The 20,698-nt window shown below is 40.7% G+C and overlaps 1 protein-coding gene across 1 annotated transcript in view; it reads left to right on the top strand.

Moving 5' to 3' along the window:
• The window catches only part of KNDC1 (kinase non-catalytic C-lobe domain containing 1), a 95,254-nt gene that overhangs the window by 37,879 nt on the left and 36,677 nt on the right, over positions 1-20,698 (top strand). Inside the window, exons 5-14 of the mRNA XM_066621429.1 lie at positions 466-583; positions 1,019-2,001; positions 4,784-4,898; positions 9,001-9,072; positions 9,163-9,224; positions 10,538-10,696; positions 11,034-11,111; positions 18,837-18,843; positions 19,657-19,731; positions 19,921-20,083. Of these exons, the coding sequence (XP_066477526.1) occupies positions 466-583; positions 1,019-2,001; positions 4,784-4,898; positions 9,001-9,072; positions 9,163-9,224; positions 10,538-10,696; positions 11,034-11,111; positions 18,837-18,843; positions 19,657-19,731; positions 19,921-20,083 (1,832 nt within the window). The remainder of the gene's footprint in view (positions 1-465; positions 584-1,018; positions 2,002-4,783; positions 4,899-9,000; positions 9,073-9,162; positions 9,225-10,537; positions 10,697-11,033; positions 11,112-18,836; positions 18,844-19,656; positions 19,732-19,920; positions 20,084-20,698) is intronic.

Here is a 20,698-nt window from a genome sequence, read left to right as displayed (position 1 = left end):
CCATTGAAATCTTGCTCAGTTTTGTGATAGACCTTGCTAACGGTTTTGTACATTTTATGAGTGATAGTTACAAAGTCTACTATTAATGAAAGAAAAGGACAGAATTCTAACTAAATCTTACTTTCAGAAACATGTAGCAGATAGGATAGCTAGAGTATATGTCTTTACAAGGGATGCTTTAATCATTTGGAATATTTCACTGTTAATTGAAATGGATAATTCATTACCTGTATGAACATTTCGACATTTTTAAAGTTGCATTTCAAGTTCACCTCTAATGTGTCTTGTAGAAAAGTAACAGTCAAAGAGCGCTATGTCATCTTTTGATTTCTTAGTCGTTTGCTTCATAAATACAAAATGTTGATGTTTCCTAGGAAATACCGATCTCTTCTAAGAAGCTGTAAGTTTGTTGCTTTATGATAGCTAGATAATTACTAAATGCTTTACTATACAACTGTCATGCAGAGTGTCATATCAGCGTGTAAAGATGAACTGAAGCTTTCTTCCTCAAGTGAAATTTGCCAACGCCTCTCTGCTACTGGAAGAAGAGTACTTTCAATTGAATCATGTGGAAACGTTCAAGGTATACTTTGTGTACTTCAAATGGCATGGCATCTTCTATAAGGAAATCATGAGCATGTTTGTTGTTGGTGATACAGGACCCAAATAATTACAACTTCTTCAAAAAAAAATCTAGGTCTTTAAGAATGACCCTGAGAAATCCACTTTGAGTATTTGTTTTCAGAGATTTTGTCCAGTCCTATGAACTGCTGTGCTCGAAAGTGCTTAAGAGATCACATTGCTGCTTAAATACAATGCTCCAACCAGTAGCATTGCACTGGCTGTGCAATGCTGAACTTTTCAGACCGGTGCATAAACAGAAGGGACTGTTGTACTGGGAACAGGTTAACCACAGGCAGAAATGGCAGTATTTCTTATATTTTTAATCTCTCTCTCTCTCTCTCTCTCTCTCTCTCTCTCTCTCTCTCTCTCTCTCTCTCTCTATTTTACAATCCAGGCAGTTGTGATAATTTGTGGAATGGAAAGACTTATGAGAGAATTTCACCTTGTGGACATTATACAGGGGGAAATAGTTGCATAAAAGATACTTCCTCTCTGGAAATGGAAGATTTGACAGCTGCTATTGGTAAAAATTCTTCTGGCCTGCACACTATGAATGACAGAAAGTATGATATAAAAGAAATTAACCTGTTGAATGAAAGATTTTGTTCTCAGCGTGATGCAACTCAGCTTACAGAATGTAAGGGAGAAAACGGCAACATGAAGCATAGCAATGAGTGCATGAAGAGCATGTTAGATGCAAAGCCATACACAATTGAATTGGAGAGAGGTGTATTGAACAACTGTTTGAGGAAAATAAAAACCTTTCCAAAGCTGCCATCTGAATCTGACACCAACCCTCCTACTTGGTTTCCTTTGAAAATGCACAATGGGCTACTACCAGGGAAGCATCAGTTAATCCCCAAATCCTTATCTCTCATCGGTAATAATGAGCATTCTCCTTTAGAGGCCAACTCAATTAAATGTGATGATGATAATCGGCTTGGATTAATAGCAGAATGTTTCCAGAAGCCAGATGTTAATTTGGAAGAATGTTGCTTGAGAAGTAAGATATCCCCTGTTTATCAACACCGCATGCTGACCTGTAATGACAGAGAGTCATATTTTCTTCAGTACAGTCCTTCTGAAATTTCAGACAATAGTACTATACCAAATAGTGCAGAAGAGCCAAAATCTGGCCCTGAAGTGCTGGGCAATTATAAAGCATGGAAGTGCTGTGGTGAAACTTCTCCCACATCAGACGAAAGCTGCTTGTTGCAAATTAGCCGGATGACGACAGTATTTACTCCACCCCATGAAAATGGATGTAGATCAACCCTGTTAAGACCTGGAGAACAGCATCACACTGAGATGAAAGACTATTATATTGAAGATAAACAAGTTGGAGGCAGGGAGTCAGAAATGAAGGCTAATGAGCAGGTAGTAGAAACAAAGCATTTTAAAATTGTATAAATTTGTGTGGAATAGAAAAAACTTAATTATGATGGGCAGTAGAGGGTAAAGCTGTCTCCCTTTAAAGTGTTGTAATTGATTTAAACTGTACTGGTATGTATGTGCTAGAATGAGAGCCAGGGATTAGTTGAGCCAATTTTTCATTCATTTTTTCAGTAGAAAGGCTCTAAAACGAGGTATGTGTTTGAGTCTTTCAAGGTGTGTGTTTGACTCTTTGATGTACAATTATAATATGATTGAAGTAGTACTATAGAATTAAATGGCATCCTATTTTTGTGAGAAGAAACAAAAGGCAGGAATCTGCTGGCAGAAATTAACTTCACTCACTCATTTGCAGTTGGTATTCATGTCCTTAGCTCCTTGTAACTAGAGCCACGTGACATGTCAATCAGTTCATGGCAATTTCCGTATTCTGCAACTGAGTGATTTTTCAGCATGCTAGCGTAAGTGTCAAAAAAGGTTTATGAAAAAAATGCCCCAATGGTGGTGAATGGCTCCATGTGAGAGGCTTACTTTGCAATATGCAGTTTCCATGTGGAGCAGTTTGAAGCAGGTTCCATGTGGCTACTGTAATGCAGCCTTGTCACTTTTACTCATGCTTGAATTATAAATATACAGCTCACTTTGCTTCTGCCCTCTCTCACACTTCAGTACTGTATTAAAAGTCAGAAGATGCATAAAGAACATATTCTTTACTGATTTTGGCTAACACACAAGAAATTCTATTCAAGTAGTTCAATAAAGTATAAGGACTCAGGTTATTTTATCTGCCTTGTAAGATTTCTTTTCAAACAGATATTTTGTACTCTTTGTGTTTCTGGATGAGCTTAAAGAAGCTGTGATTTTTAGAGACTGAAAAGCTTAACTATTGAGTGCTTTGGTTGCCCTCAACTCTTTGTTAATTTCCATAAGTAATGGTCTGCAATTAGTAGCAATCAAATTAGTGAAAACTGTAATTTAAATCAGAGTCTCTGAAAGGCATGGCTTTTGCAGAAATCTTTTATTTAGTTCCAAGGGCCAAAGTAGACATGATCTAGTGTATCTTCAGACTTTTGTTTTAAACTGGCTTTTTCTTTGCAACTCACAAATAAACACTTTGTCAACTCAAGTGTGAGTGGAAATCCTTTTCCTCTAGCCTATATAATTCTAGTCTTCATATCTCACCACTTTCAGGCTTTTATACTAGGAAGCTACAGCTTGTATATGCTTTCTAGTGCTTTGTTTCAATCACTTAGGAAACCCTTAAAACTATGGAAGACTGAAACTGTTAGATAACGTTTGTGTACTCTAAAAACTACAGAGCATGCTCTAAAGCAGGAGTTGGCAACATTCTTCTGCATAGGGGCCAGAGCTCCTGTCCCAAGAGGCTTCACCTCCTCAGTGGTTGCTCAATGACCCCAGGCAGGAGGTAGCAATGGAGGGGTGAGAGGCTATCACTGCTGCCGCAATAGCTATTCAGCAGTTCAGAATTTCCCCTGATCAAAGCATTGCCTTTGCACACTCCCGTTCCTTCTCTCCAGTGGCACTGGTGCACTTCTAAATTGTCATCTGAGCCACCAGCTACTCCCCATTTTAGACACTTGGGCCCAATGATTTAAAGGGGTGGACTGAATCCTGCCTGCATGCTGTAACATGCTAACCCCTCCTGTTAGACCTGCTTGAAAATGCTATCCATTTCAGATTCTCTCCATCTTTGGCTGCTTTCACATGACTGAATTGGGAGTTTGTAAAAGCTGTTCTAGCTTTAACCTCACATACTAGAGGTTTTAGGAGCACCTAAGAAGTACTTAAGGAGTGAATCTATTTAAAGTTGATTGAGGGATACAAATAGCAACCATCAGAGATTTTATTATGGCCCATGAAGGCATTGTTGCCACTGAGGGGAGATTCAATATTCAAATAGGACACCTCTTTATGATCTTCTTGTTGAAAATATTTATGTACTATTTTTAACCAAAAAGTTCCCAAATGATTTGGGAAATCAAATAAATCAATATATGAATTATCTTGAATTCATAATTCATTAATTATGAATCAAATAAATCAATATATGAATCAATCAAATAAATGGTTTCTTATCACAAAAGGGCACACAACTTTAAAAGATGCAAAAGAAGCGACTGCAAATAGCCACTAGATATGACATTGTGGTGCGGTGAGCAGAATACTAACTATTTTCACTGTGTTAGGAACTCTCTAGAGCAGGGATGACAAACATAAGGCATGTGGGCCATATCCAGTCCGTGGAAGCCCTTTATCTGGTCCCTGTGATAATTAGGCTCTCCCAGGACCACCACCAGCTACTCTGAGCTGCTGAGCTATAAAGTGATGCAAAAGTGGCTCTGCTGAAAGGGTGATGCTGAAGGAACCCAATTATCATGTGGGCCGCTCTTTCAACAGTGTTGTTTCTGCTGAGGCACTGGGAAGGTGAGCCAGAAGGAGGCCTCAAGGCAAGGAACAGTCCAGAGGAAGAGGCAGACCAAGAGCGGTGACGGCAGTGACAGTTTGGAATCGTTTGGTTTCTTAGCAGACCAAGCATTGCTCAAATTTTAGGGAATTTACAGGGGCTGTAGGGAAGCAGTATTTCTAGGTGGGAACAGCTCTGAGGAGCGTATCAAGCAGGAAAGGCTGTACAAATGCAACAGCTGCCCTTATATCGGCGCTTGTTCAATTAAATTAGTATCTTCTTTGCCAGTAAGTGTGGTTTGAGAAATGCTTTTTAAAAAATCCTTTAACATTTTATTTTCAGTGGATTTTTCTGAAACTTCTCTTAACCCAGTATGGTAAACCACTGAAAGACTATGAGCTCTGGGCTTTATGTTATGAATGTTTGCTCACCCTGGAAACCTGTGCAGATTATCCAGGTAGGACCTTCACTGCTTTCTTTAAATTGAGTATTTCATTATTTTGGCAAAGCCATGCTTCATCCTTACACAAGTGCAGCTAGCTGGGACCTTGGGGAGCAAAGATTGGATTGGCACATGAGGGGAACAACCTGGCCTTCCATTGCAGATTTTGATCAGCTTGCTAAAGAGAGAGAGAGAGAGAGAGAGAGAGAGAGACATGAAAATGAGAGCTGACTCATACTAACACCTTATTGCAGTGGATCTGAAACCGGAAGGTCGTGACTCACCAACCTGGGAAGCACCGGCCTGTGCCTTGTAAAGGGGCGAGGAAAGGGAAGGCAGTGATTTAAACCCCAGGGGGGGTCTTCCCATCTTTTACCAGCAGCGCTGGCCTCTAGGGCTGAGGAAAACCCCACAAATGCTTCCACAGGGCTCCCCAAGCCACAGGAACGATTTAAAAAATCTGTTTCAAAAAAAGATTAGAATCCACTTCTGATTAAAACCAAAAGTGGGTTCTGATCACTATTTTTTTTTAGCAGTTCCTGATGCTCGGAGAGCCCTGCAGAGGTGTTCATGGGTGCTTCCCTTACCCTCCCCAAGGCTGGCGCTGCTGGTAAAGGATAGGAAAACCCCTCTTCTGTTCCCCGCAGCGGAGTGATCTTGGGGCTCGCATTGCTGCCTTAGCCCCGCTCCCACACCTACTTTGGTGGTTTCCAACTCCCTTATAGGAGTTTGAGAACCACTGCCTTATTGGTTCCCTGCTGTGTCGTAATAACACCTCATTGGCTCTCAGAACAGTCATTCTCATTGGTCAGTTTTGAGTTAAGGAAATCCACTTCTTTAATGTAAGGTGTGATTTTTCTGGTTCATTTGCCTTAGCTTTAGATAGGATACAGATAATTCAACACAGTTTGTTTCATTACATTCTGCAGGATGTTACCTATCAAATGATATATCATCATGATAGTATTCGTAAATACCAAGGTTTTCACAATTTTGGCCGCTAGTGGTGTCACCCTCCCTCTCCTCAAAGTGTTACCCGGTGCGGTCTACAAACTCAAGTGACACCACTCCTAAAACTTGTTCTTGTCATGAAATATGGCACAAAAATAAACTTAGCATTAAGTAGTTCAGTAAGAACATTAATATGGTGTAATGGTTGGACCATCAAATGTGTAGCTGGGAAGCATGGGTTCAGATCCTCACTCAGCCCTGATGCTTACTGGTTGACTTTGGACCAGTTCCTGTTTCTCAGCCCAATCTATCTCTTATCCTATCTGTGATGATAAAATGAAGAGGGGGAAGAACTATGTAAGGTGCCCTGAACTCCTGGGAGGAAGACTGGTATATAGGTGTAGCTAAAATAATACACCAAAAACCTACAGGAGTTTTGGTTTTTGTAGTTGGAATATTCCTTGGCTTCCTTTTTTGCACATTAGTCTGTTCCTTATAGATTTCCTCAGGCATGAATTTTAAACACTCTGTGAAGAGTGTAATGGCATAGAAGCAAATCAATACAGCATGGTTATCAACAAACTGTTATAATCAATAATTCATTGCCTATCATTTTTATTATGGCTATAAAGTTGTTTTCTATAAGCTGTCAAATTTCAAAAAGAAAGAGAAATATCCTGAGTTTTGGTGTTCTTACATAGCTACCTTATGCAAAGTTTACGATGAAAAATATTTCATGATCTGAGTGTATATTATAGGTTCCAATTTAGGATGTCTTTGTATTCCAAGGTTATGCCCACTATTATGAGTGTTCACTTGAGACTGTTTTAATAGATAAAAATTCAGTGTTGAATCCAGGATGTGGACCAGAGTACATGATACTTTAAATGCATGTGCAGACCCAATCTTTTTTTTTCTTTTTCTTTTTTAAAAAAGGCCATAGATATGTGTTGCAGTTCTGAATGTGTCCCATCCCCATATGCTATTTTAATGTGTTTTAAAAAGCTTCTGTTGACTTTCTACCTTTCCGCATTTCTCCTTGGGTTGGACTAGAGTACTAGGGAGAAAGGTGAAATAGGGGTATTTTCTTCAGATAGATGAGAAGATGAGGATACTGATATCTTGGAGAGCATTTAAAGTGAGCAAAAGAGGCCCCCTCCCCATCATGGCAGGGTCTGCAAATAGATATATGGTTGCAGAGACTGAATGGAAAGGTCGTTGGTGGCTTCACTGTGTGAAACTTTAGGGCTGGTAGCTGGAATTCAGGAGACTCTGCAAGGTGAAAACTGGGACCTTACAAAGATCACTTGACCTAGTCAGGCAGAGCGTTTCCCCCAGCACATATTCAGCAACTCCAAACAATTGGCTATGTCTTGGCCCCAAATTTGCAAAGGACCAGGGAGGATATGGGAGAGGAGTGTGTCATGGGGCCTGGGAGGCAACGCAGATAGGAAATAGATTCAGGGGGGGATGGTTCTAGAATGTCCTGAATGGTGCAGTTCATTGGCGTACCTAGTGTTCCCAGCACTAGGTGCAAGTGCGCCCAGGTGGCACAGTTGGGAGAGCACCACTGCCCCCCCCCCGCTGTGCCACCCTGTTCTGCATTGCTCTAAGGGAAATGCCGCCTCCAAATTGGTAGCATCCGGAGGTCTTCTGAGGGCTGGAGAGGCCACCCATAGCCTCTCCAGCTTTCAAAAGGCCCTCTAATGCCTCTGGAAGGCCTTAAAAAGATACTTCCAATTAAAAAAAAAATAGACGTATAGGGTGGCCCTCGGTATCCGCAGTGTTCTGTTCCCGGAACACCCGCAAATATCAAAATCTGTGGATGTTCAAATCTGTCTATTTTGGGGCCCGCAAGCCCTCCAAACCCAACCGGGGCTGTGCTCTGGTCAGGTTCAGAGGGCTGGGGAGGCTGCGGTCAGCCTTCCCAACCCTCAGAAGGTCTTCTAAGGCCTTTGGAGGGCCAAAAAGCACAACTTTTGGAATACCAACTTTTTCTGGAAAACCTCCAGATACAACCGGTGGGGTGGGCACTTCCAGGCTTGCCCTGGTGCAGCAAAGGGACCAGGACGGCCACTGGTGCAGGTTGGTTATATTAATCAGAGCTTAGTGGCTACTCTGCTAGGGTCTACTTTTTCACCTACTTCTCCCCACAAAATGAATAGGCTTGTCATCCTTCATGTAATGCTCAAGTTTGATCTAAGGCTGTCAGAGAAACTTTTTGTCAGTCTCTTTGAGCAAGTTCACAAAGTTTTGGGCTCTGTATGTAAAGTCAGCAATGGTCTTATGTAAAAGCCTGTTTATGTGCCACATTCTTTATTAAAGTTACAAACCTATTTTAACTCTAAGTTTTTGACTGCCTCTATCTTGCCTTTCCTTTCTGCATCACAGCTTGAATTTTAAAACCTTTGTTCCTTTCTTGTCATAATACTATGTATCAAGCCACGATTTTACAGAGCCCTTTCTGTAAGTTAAATTCTCTCTCTCTCTTCTTTCTCTTCCACAATTTTACAGTGCCTGCAATTTTTAGGTTTACTTTGAAGTGCTTATATTCTCTCTTTCTCCTTTTTTTGCTGATTATGTTACAATCATTTAAATTTCTAAAAAGTATCTGTTCCACAAAGCTCTAAGCCAGCATTTCTCAAACTGTGAGTCAGGACCCACTAGGTGGGTCACAAACAAATTTCAGGTGGGTCCTCATTCATTTCAGTATGTATTTTATTTTTAATAGGCTTGATGCTACCATGGTATGTGACTGCATTTGGGGAAATGTTATAGACCTGTACTTTTAACAGCCTACTATGTATATGCTTTTGACAATGATAGTGAATGGGGTTTACTCTCAGGTAAGTGTGGATAGTTAATTCAATTTTAGTATAAAGGTTGCTAAAAATTTTCTTGCTTGATTATGTCACTTCCAGGTTAATGACATCACTTCCAGTGGCTTCCGACAAATTGTCATTCATTCTAAAGAGTGGTTCCTGGTGCTAAAAATGTTGAGAACCACTGCTCTAAGCAGCTCAAATTTTATTAATTTCAGAATTTCTATGAATGAAGAATTTCTATGAATTTAATCTCTTATGCATTCCTACAACCAATGTTTATACTAGCAACATATTAAGTCATAAGATTCTTAGTAATTCTAATATTGTTATCATTTTTCCAGCATATTTGTGTTTAGATTCTGTGCTAATTAATAGTGATGGAAGCGTTCACTTCACTTCACCCCAAAGCAGAGGTAAATACATCCCACTAATTTTATTACGCTCCATTTTAATGGTTTTGTCAAAGCTGAAATAAGTACTGTACATTTTTCTTTTGTTCGTAGGATCCTGTGATATGTTTTATTTGGCTCCTGAACTAACAGAAGAGTATTTTGTTACTGAGAAGGTATTGACCTATGATAGAAAGATGGCTTTTCCCCTTAAATGCAAATGCAATTTTGAAGAAAAGAAGTCACATATTCTAGTCTACTACATAAGTGATTGTTGTTGCAAGACAGCTCCATCTTTTGCTGTATTTACAGAGCCTCCTTTCACAACATGCTTGTTCATTTACAACAGAAACACAGTGTTAAAAACCCTAACCTCTCAATTACTGTCGAGTGCAAGTCAACGAACAATTGAGGGTATTTGCTTTTATTAAGCCTCTGGCTTGAATAAAACAATTGTGGCTCTGACATTAGACTTCATTTTTTGGAGGTGATGCTACAGTGACAAGGGCAGTCCTTGCATCTTCAGAATTTTTCAAGTCAGATGTCTTCCCTTGCATATGCCGGTGAAAGAGCAAGCAGCAGAACAGTATTGTGTTGTGGTTATTTTCTCAGTAGTTATATTCTCAGATCATAAAGGCAAAAATGGTTCATCAAAAATGAGGTGATGCTGCTCTTCTGTGTTGATAACAGTTAATGGTGTGAGTGCTAATTGGCTTTCTTCATGGTGGTCAAAGGCTGAAGTTCATTTCTGAAGCCATTCTGTACAATCACCTTTTTTTGTACAGTAATGTCTGTGTGTTGTGCATTGGCTTCACATCACATGGTAGTGCTTTTGGTTACAGTTTCATTTCCCAGTTACACAGTAGTACACTGGGAGTCCCTCAGAAAATATGTTTTCATTGTTGTGACATGCTGTGTGATTGTGCAAGCAACATGGAAACATACCAGTGAGAGAGAATTAAACTCCCTCCTCAACCCCTGACCATGCCATTGTAGACACCTTTCCTTTTCTTTTTTAATGTTTTTATCTTTAATGCATGGAAGACTGTACACTTCTCTGCCAAATGTCTTCCAACCAGCAGTACATGTCTAGCCAGTTTTAAAATACCCAAAGGAAGCTATGAACAGCAGAAAAGCAATCTCTCTTTTCTCCTTGTACATGCAGGTGGGCTATTGTGCTACTGTCACTGTTAAAACTAGTTGTGGAAGTATCCCAACAGTGGCTAATATGTGTTTGTAGTATGTTTTCAGTGATCAGAAAGAAAGGACCATATTTATTCTGTGCTGTTTCTGACCCCAGGTATGGTCTGCTGCTGGTAAGAATGTTAGCCACATTCGTTTGTGGATTTGTGCTTTTAGCGAATAGCTAACCTTCTATCAGTGACCTGAAATATTCTGGTTGTAAGTATATGTATTTAAGATCAGAGGACAGTTTAAGTGGGAGTTGTCCAGTGACTTCTTTGCTTTTTCACTGTGCTGTTTCCAATAGGTTTGTATTTACTGTATTGCTGCAATTTTGTGGAGAGCAGCAAAATATAATTTTCCACCTGATCACAAACTGGTGTTGCCTAGGAAACTGAAGAATTTTCTTCTGGATATGGCAAGAAGAAAGTCAGAAGACAGGCCTTCTCTGACAGACGCAATTAAGGTGAATTAAACTAAGCAATTTCATTTTTGAAAAGGGTTTCATTCCTGTGAACTATAATGGTAGCAAAGATGAATCTCAGATTTTTTTTAACAACCGCAAATTAAATAGAAGGTAAATTATACTATGCTTCCTGCCTTAATGGACCCCTTGAGAGCAAATGTGTGGGTTTTTTTTTAATAATATTGAAATATAGTAACTTCAGACTGATTTATAGTACTGCAAAGGAAACTTCCCAAATTAAAGTAATTACAAATTTTTTTTCTGATTTTGGAAATACTTCTGTCTCACCTAAGTGGCATTTGTATTAATAATTGAACATGATATTTCATGTTTCCAGACATGTGATAGCTATCTGCTTGAACAAAATATACACAGCAAGAAGGTTCTAGCAATTTTGACCAAATCTGCCTTTCAGGTATGTCTGTTATCTACTTGCTTTCACTCCTGTGAAGTATGTTCAAACTTCACTTGTATTTTCCTAGAGTAATTCCAGTATTCTCTCCTTTCAGTTCAACCTTGTTAGATATTCTAAATATTACTTCTAGAAGGTCTTGATTAAATAAAATAGAAGAATTGTTATTGGGATTTGTAAAATTCAGTGAGTAACTGGGGAAAACCTTTTTCACTGTTGACGAAAGCTATTCACAAACTATGTACCACATCAGCGGAAGCAGACTGATGACTTTTTTCTACAGAAGCACTAATACCAGATGTTCATGCACAAGTCATGTGTGCCATTTTAAAGCTGATCTTAGTCATGAGCTACACTTCAGACTTCTTGCTTAGTAAAAGATATGCCTTTCTGAAATCATGACAGAACACTCCTCTCAGTATTGATTGTACACCATTGTTGTATTTGGGCCTAGTTTTGTCAAGGCTACAAGTGTATGAAGCCTACATACAGCAGAGTCTCATGCCTGCCCCACCCAGTGGAAGTGCTTCTTCTGCATACAGCCCTGTCAACAGATATCCACATGTTGTATGTAATGTTTGAATGGGACCTTGCACACAAAGTCCAATATGTATGTGCCTAAACTGTGCTGTTTGTGTTTTGTTTCAAATGCGTTAAATGCTGTGGTATTAGCACCTATATATATGGGACATAATATTTATATAGGGGCTAATTGTGTAATGTCCGACACGTCGTAGATCATTTGAGTCCCAAAGATAGTACAGGTAATTTTGATGGTTAGAGATTAACTCACTTCTCTGAAATGTGTAAATTTGATACTCTTAAATAGAAAGAGCTGCAGCAAATTCTTCTATGCTATATTGTTGGTACAGAAGCTCCCCTGTGTATGAACATTCATCTTAAGAAGTTTCAAAGATACAAATGTGCATGGCCAAATGACCATTGCCTGTACAGCGTGTGACTGAAAGCTCTGATGAAAACCACAAAGGACCGTGGCTGGTCAGGGCTTCCAATTTCTTCGCCAGCAATGGTGGCCAATGAAGTATCATGAGACCAGGCCGAAAAGGCAGCTGCCAGCAGTCTTGCTAATTGGGGCACATACTGGGTGAAGGGAGTGTTCATGCATGATGTCTCAGCAAAGGGTGGAGACATCACACAAAATAGTGATGTTGGATTTGTAAGTGTAACAACCTTGGAACCTCCCATGTTTGTAAGTAGGGGAGCATCTGTACTTTTTTCCAGAATAAATGAATATTAGTAAATTATACTCTGATTCCAAAGTATAGACCTTCATTGTTTGATTTTTTTTTTTCTGGAGAATGGAGAAGAAATAAAAGAGAACTCTGCTTCTAACATGTACCAGAAGGCTGTGGGGGTGGTGGGTGTGCAACCACAAATAATGGTAGACTTGTAAGCCAAGCCAACATTTTTTGTGCTCCTAATAAAATGTGCAAGTTTATTGGAAAAGGTGTTATATATAAGCTTTTTAAATTAAATAATAATTCCCCAAAAGAAAACAGATTGTAGTTTTCATGTATGTCTTCACTGTTGCTATGGCTGCTGGCACTTTTCATTAAGTTATGTATTTTTCATGCAACACTTGACGATAGTATCTTTGTGCAACAAATCATGAAAAAGTGTCAAAGTCTTCACAAAGTCCTTGTCTACCAAAATTTGTTTTGAAGAAGAGTATGAACTCCCGGACGCTAGCACCATGCAGTGGCTGATGGAGGAACAAGTTTTTCTGTGATTCTTTTGCTGCCATGCTACTTCTGTGCAGACTTGTAGTACCAGTGGGTTGCAACCCAATTTTTGGTGGGTCATGAAGCCGACAAGGAAAATGTATTGAGTCCTATGGAAAATGAAACTGAGCAGCACATGTGTATTTACTTGCTTGTGGGTGACTTGCCTGAGCTCTTATCAAAGGTCAGGTGAAAAGGAATATTAGGCGACCATAATGGTTCTGATCCAATGAACATGGAGCTCAACAAATGCTCCAGAAGGTGGTCTCCCCCCCCCCTCCACTTCATAGTTAAAAGGATAAAAACAGAAGCTTGAGTGGCTGGTAAAATGAAACTTTTTTTTTTTTTGAGTCTCATAAAGTTAGGTGGTTCCCAATAGAATTTTGTTTTAAAAATTGGGTCCCTGTGCTAAAAGGTTTGGGAACCACTGACCTCTGTCATTGTAGGCTGGTCAAGGTCTCTGTGCAGATGTATAGTAGCAGTACTTGTGCTGTGAGAGCCAGACATTCTCTTTCTAGTTTATGCTTGGTAGTAGCAACCAGGGCTTATAGAATGTTGTACCTTGTGAGCTTGTTGGACATGGCATTGACTGAGAAAAGTCAGAAATAATCTTGCGGGTCAAAAATATATCTTAAGCTGCAGTCTACTTCTGGCTCTGGGTGTATGTGCATGCAATGGATACTTATTAAATACTAAGAAAAAATATAGTATTGACGTGAAGAAAAGTATATTGTGAGATAACTGTACAATAAGACAGAAAGTCAAAAATTCAACAAAATAAACCAATGATGTTTTAAAATGTCTAACCACCCCCACTTTTGTACAACTAAAACCAAAGCAAATCCAGTTACTGGGGAGAATAGAAGTGCAGGGGAAAGGCTAGCTATTTAGCAAGGGCTTGTGAATGTGCAGACACTAAATGGAGGAGGAGAAAGATGTGTGGGAAGGCAAAATGCTTACAAAGGGATGTAGCGTTTATGGAGATCAGAAACTTACTCAGGGGGTGAAGAGGCTGGAAGGAAGAAAAGGGGTTCAGAGTGCACTGAAGGGAGAAAGTGGGAGATTAAAGCTAAGAGAAGATGGAACCAAGCTGAAGTACATCTGCAGCTTGGCTTTCTATAATTTAGAGACGTGCTATGAAGAGTAACCCAAGCCAATTTATTTGGACAAAAGTAATCCACAGCAGGGACCATGCTTCTTGCCTTGTAATACTCTTAACAGATATCTCCGTCCGGATAAAAAGGAGAGAAACGTAGTCTACCGGTGAGTGTGTGTTTTGTCCACCTGATAGATTGATTAAGGAGCTCGTAAAAAAGGGAGACTGAAGAAAAGATTCTGGTCTCCTACTAATAAAGTTTAAAAATAGAGCAAATAAACACTCTCTCAGAGGCATGGCACACACACTGGAACTGGAAAAGGGAATACAAACTTATTAAAGTGACATAACTGTGCACAGGGAGGAAGACAACAGCAGTTTATATTTTTCTTTTATCTGCCATGATGGTATCTCAAGAATATTGACACAAACATTGACACAAAACTCCTGACTTCTCAAGCTAACTTGGATAACTTTCACTTGGTTAGTGGCGCTTGAAGACCCCTATCTGAAACCTTAAATTGCTGCTGCTGGATGAACCAGTGGTCTGAGTTAGAACAGTGTACCTTATATTCATGTGCCCCAGAATCTACAGCAATGTGCAAAGGACTGTATGATAGATGGGCTAATGTGGAAGTGTTCTCTAGAAGTGCATCCTGTTTGAATACTGCTGCTCTAGACAGTATTTTTTAAAATTATATTTTTCTTATATCTGCTGTGATGGTATCTCAAGAACATTGACACAAAGGTGAGTCATGCAGCTGAGATTTCACAAGTTCCTGGTGATAGTTTTAGGGAATGGGGGGAAGTGGGCAAAAGGAAAAAAAACCTGGAAAGTGAGGTGAGAGAGCCTAAGGTACTTTCTGGGGGGGTGTCAATGGTAATTTTGTGGTGCCCCTCAGCAACTGCTGTGCCTCCCAGAAAGAGGCTTTGGCTCGAGTGAGGTGCTCAACTTTTTCTGTAAGGACACTCCGTTCCTAACTTACGCCAGTGCTCTGAAGGGATAGGTAAGATATGAGCAAGGTGTAGCCACTTGGAACGTTCCAGGAGCCCTTTACCTTGTAAAAACTATGCGAATGACAAAGCAGGCAAAGGGAGGAATAAACTCACAAGGAACAACAGAGGATGAAAAACAATCAGAAAATTGCACCTCCTGCCACCTTCCCTGCCCTGCCTCCTTTCCTATGGTGGAGCATAGGATACAGAATACATTTGGCAGCCAATCATAATGACTACAGGCCAGGCAGATTACATTTCAGATGAGAAGAAGTGCAGTATGGAACTAAACCTCTCCGGTCTCTCAAAGGGCAGTTATGATGATAGGAATCATGGTAAAGGGCACATTGCACACATAAGAAGCACTTTGCACACATTTATTGCCCCTTGCAACATCTATGCCAAGATATTGTGTTACGTTTTTTTTCTTCTCAGAATTCTTATTGCAGGTATCCTGCCCTGGAGGTCTCCACACATAAGCGCCCAGCTGTAATCTCGACCTCACCACCCCAACAGGGAAGCAAGGACAGTGCACTGAACACAGGTAAGCGAAGGGAGGGGGAAATCCAAAGCCATCAGACACTGATGCTGCATCTCTGTCTCATGTCTCTACCCTCCCTTTCTTGATCCTTCAGGATTATCACATGTGTCTCTTCTATTAAAGGTGTTGCTTAACCATCCCATTTTTTGCAACATCTAAGAGCAGAGTGTCTGTTCCCTTTTGGTGAATGAGGGCTATGTGTCCAAATGCTCACCTGAATCCCTTTTGTTTTTCAGGGCTACACTGTTGCCACAGGAACTTGAACATGGTCTTCTACAGGGTTCTGCTGCAGCCCTCCCCCTCCCCCAAAAGAAAAATAATGTTCCAAGCCATGGTGTTCTTGCTCCCTAGGGCAACACAGAACATGTGCACTCTAGTGGCACCATTCTCCCTCACAAATACTACATATACATCTCAAGCCAGGGAACAGGTGTGACTAATGCTGCTGCCTATTCCTTGTCATGTACTCAGTGTTTCTCCTTGGTCCCCACAGGCAGCTGTCCCACAGGCAAAGACACTACTGTATACAGATTCCACGAGAAGCCTCCTGCCTGCTTGCCTGTAGTGACCAGTGTGAGCCTGGTCGCTGCCTGACCAGTTTGCTGGCCTGCTTGTTCCAGTCAGGCTCCTGTGGTTTTGCCTACTCCATGGCAGACAGGGAACCAACTGGTGCAGCCCTGCTTGGAGGAAATGAGCAAACTCTTTTTCAGATACTGCTTTATACCGTTTAATAAAAATTTTGACCTCATCGTACTTGCTGTCTCTTTGTTAGCAGGTTTGGATCCTTTCTTCCCACTCTAGTTATTCTTGCCTCAGGGTGGGACACTGCAGGGAAGGCCCTCTCTGTTCTCAGGATCTGTAGGATCCTCACTCCATGACATTGTGAGCTCTGAGGGGTGGCGCTCCTCGGTGATCTTGAGCCCTCTGCATATAGGCTGGTAGTGATGGGACAGGGCGGAATGACAGCCATGCCAGCAGGCGCCAGCAATGAAGCAGAGGGCATGAGAAGTGTATGGGTGTGGCTGTCTGGACACGGTTGAAAGAGTAACCCTATGTTCTCAGCTTGCTCAATAACTTGCCCATGCAGTGCTCTCTGACCGGTCCATGTACTACAGCCTCCCAGCCAGGCGTGCCTGTGTGGTAATGCCAGATGAGGTACTCTATGTGTTTCCTCCTGTGGCTGGGCAATTAGAGAGCAGCTTTATGGAGTAGCTGGTGTGGGTTATAGAACTGCCCCACCTCTTCTTTTGTATCTGTTTCTGTTTTGTATCTGGCCAGTTATGCAAAAGCTGAGTGCCTTGCTAGTTAGGGCAAGTCTCTTGATTGGGCCCAAACCCAACTTGCATGGTTTCCCCGTTTACGACTTTTTTGAATGAGCTACTAGCACCCAGCTTTGCTTGTGTACTCTTGGGTTTCCCTAGTGACTTGTTCTGGTCCCTCCTTGACATAAGGGTCTCCTCCAGTTGATAGATGTCTCCCCACGGTCTCAAATGCTTGCCATGGAAAAACCTGTGTGTTTGTTTCAGGTGGCTGCCTTCTTCCAAGGGGGAGCTAACTTTCTACCCTTGCTCTGCTCATAAGGTACTCCTTGGATGCATGAGTTTGTGTGAGTGGAATGAGGGTACTTGAACTCTAGGTTCAGAAGCTCCTTGAAGTTATTTGTTTTTTTTCCCCCTTTGCTGTTTATGCCACTGTAACTTCTGCATGAGTTGGGCATGCTGTGGCGTACATTTGTCGTGTTGCATGTGTGTGTGAGAGAGATGTTTTTGGGACATCTCCCTGTGGTTGGAGGCTGTGCCTGTTGCTGTTGCTCATTTTTAGTGACTGACAGCTGGATGTCATCATCCCCCCCAGCATTGGCCACTCATTGGTCCCACACTGCCTCCCATACCCTGCTTTATTTACCCTGGCGACACTTCTCTGGCCATCAGTATAACACAGATGTCACAGCAATGTCACATGGATGTTGCACCATTGACACGTGAGGATAGGCTGATATCAGGATTCCGCTCCATGAATAATGGGCTGTGTCGGTGTTTCCATTGGTGCTGGGGCTGTTACTGGGAAGCTTAGCATATGGCCCTTGTTGCGTTGGCATTAGTGCACCATCAGAGTGATGTTGCTTAGAATATGGAGTTAGGATATGATGGACCAACCTGTGCCACTGATGCAGAATCCAAATAGGATTGAAGCATTAGTTATTTCTTCTGAACATATTCTTGAACAACATAAATGTTGCCATCCTTCCGTGTGCTCTCTACCGTATGATAACTGCTAGACATGAATAAGGCTGTTGAATCTATAGTGTTGGAAGCTGACAGTTTGCAACTTTCTGAATTCATTAGGTCAGCACTGGTTCTAACGTTCAAGCTCCATTAGTTAAAAACCCAGGAGTCTCATAACATTATGCTTTGCTCAAATAAGGGTACTTTTTAGAGCAGAAAGAGTCTGGTTCACCTGGGTAGTGGCTCCCCTGCTTAAATGACTTTTTTGAAAATGGCAGGAATGTGGAGGAAGGAGGGCCCTGGAGAACTAGCACTAACCTCCACATTTTCTTTTTCCTGTTTACCAACTGCAGAATTGAAGCACACTGGAAAATGGCCAGGAGATTCTTAACCTTTTATATGTTATTAATTTAATGCCTTCATTGATATTGAGATACCTTAGACCAGGGGTGTCAAACATAAGGCCCAGGGGCCAGATGCGGCCCGCAGAAGCTTATTATCCAACCCTCAAGCTCTCAGCTGCTGAGCAGTGCTGAGGTGTTACTGCTGAAAGGGCAGCCCACATGAAAATATGATCAAGATTTGCATATTTTCTCCTCTGTCATTTGCAGCTAATTAGTTCCTAATTGAAAAAGTGCTTATTTTTGGGCTCTCCCATAATTTGAAATATGATCAAGATTTGCATATTTTCTCCTCTGTCATTTGCAGCTAATTAGTTCCTAATTGAGAAAAAGTGCTTATTTTTGGTTATGAACTGTTTAATGACATCACTTCCTGCTTAATGACATCACTTCTGAACCTCATCGGACTTTGTGAATGCTGTTCAACCTACTGTATGAAATGAGTTTGATGCCCCTGCCTTAGACCTTCCTGTGGGCCATTTTGTCAGCTTGCTTGCTTATTTAATAAATAAATTAATATCATATCCTGCTTTTCCCATGCCAAAGCAAATGCCCAAGGTGGCTTACAAAGCTTTTTAATAAAGTACACAGTATCGCAACAGGTAAAAAGAAAAACATCAAACAAAACACTAAAACATTAATTTTAACATTCCATAGTGAAACACAAACCAAAACAGAGCAAAATCTAACAAATATTGTTGAGCCAATGGGGAACAAATTAGTCCAGGGAAGCAGTCAAGTCACAGCAGTATTTCGGAGGCATAAAGGGTATATATCCACTCAGCAATCAAATGCCAGATGAAACATGTATGTATGAGCCCTTGTCGAAAAGCTATGAGGAAGGGAATAGTTCTCAATTCCTGTGGAAGGGAATTCCATAGTTGTGGTGCCACTACAAAGAAGGCTTGCCCTGGAGCTGCCATCCCTCTCACTTGGGACAGAGGCGGCACTTGTAGAAGAACCCCCTCAGAGGGCAGTCTGGAATGTATGGAAGGAGGCTGGCTGTCTTTCGGATAACGTGGACCCAAATAATGGATTTAAAGGCTCAAACCAAGTACAATAAGTGTTCAGTGACCCATAATTATTCATATAGCTTGATTTTTCTCTTATCTTGAATTTTGAAAAGCTAACATTTAAATGGCACATTCCACGCTTCCTTTATTTCTGATGCATTTGTTGTTTTTTTTATGTATGGCAAGAATGGGACTAAAACCATGTGGCACTTTCCTGCCAGCAAATATGTGCATAAAATCTTGATAATTATGCTAAGTAGTTTCAACAATCACTTAGAGGAGAGGGAAAAAATTATGATTGGTCTAGAAATAGACATGACATTTGGCTTAAAGATTTCACTCCTTTGGCTTTTCCTTTTTTGACCTCCATGAAATATTGTTAGCATTATAAAGGGCATTGAGCTTCCAGAACAAAGCAGAGAAAATCTAAATTCTGCAAATAAAGTTTGTCTTGATTTTAGTGGTTTTTTTTTTTTTAATTTTAACCTCCTAATTAATGCTCGTTTTCACTCATTTACTGATAGGTTTTGAAAGAAGAATTAGATTCTTTTCACAAAGACTTTCCTTTTGATTTTGCAAGTGAAAGAAATGCAGTGGATGATAACTTAGGTAAGTACTTCTGTAGACAGCTTGGTATTCCTATTCTTACATTTTAACCTTGTGATAATACTGTTATATAAGTTATCTAGTCATGCGATCATACTTTTCTTGTCAGTAGTTATTCGCCTTTCCTTAACATTTTAAATGCACATGTTTCTGTCTTTTTTGTCTTTCTATTCATTCTGTTTGCATATTCAGGTTTTTTACCGACTCACAATGAAGGTAAACTGATAGCAGTGAAAGGACCAGTCCCATACCAGCCATCTTTGAACAAAGAAAGTGCCATGTTGCCTACTGCTTTCACCTCTCCAGCAACGCACTTTAAGCCTATTATTCTGCATCAAAATGCAGATATTAAAAAGTATGTATACATTTCTGACATTAGGGTAGCAGTATGCTGCTTTTGATGTGAGGTAGCTTAGGTTTGTTCTGCATTTTCTTCTTGACTGGAATGAAACTTTTTTGTTACAACAAAAAGACCCTTTCTTGCTGCAAACCTTCTTATGTATGCACAATGTGCATTGTAATTTTCCCATATGTCTTAGGACACAATCCTAACCAGGTCTACTCAGAAGTAAGTCCTGTTTTGTTCAGTGGGGCTTATTCTCTGGAAATTGTGGTTAGGATTGCAGCCTTAGGAAGTGAAGGTTGGGTTTCAATGGCATAGAAGGGAATAAGAGGAGAAAGTAAAGAAGGTCTCTACCAAAAAGAAGCAATAAAATAGGAGTACTGAGTGGAAGAGAGTGAATATGTGGGTAGCTATAGCTAAAAGACAAGTTGCTACAAAAAGGTCTTTCAGTGGAATATAAAACATGGGATGGTTGTTGGCATCCTTCAGTCTCGGAAGGCTATGGTATCGCACTCTGAATGGTGGTTCTGGAACAGAAAGTCCTCTCCAGTGCACAAAGCCTGGGTAAAGTAGATATGGAGGATAGACTGTTATCCATACAGCAAATCTGCCCTCTCCATGTCGCTG

This window comes from Tiliqua scincoides, chromosome 3 (genome assembly GCF_035046505.1).
Source record: "Tiliqua scincoides isolate rTilSci1 chromosome 3, rTilSci1.hap2, whole genome shotgun sequence".
Lineage (NCBI taxonomy): Eukaryota > Metazoa > Chordata > Lepidosauria > Squamata > Scincidae > Tiliqua > Tiliqua scincoides.
Note: the sequence above shows the minus strand (reverse complement) of the source record. Positions and strands in the feature narration are given on the sequence as shown.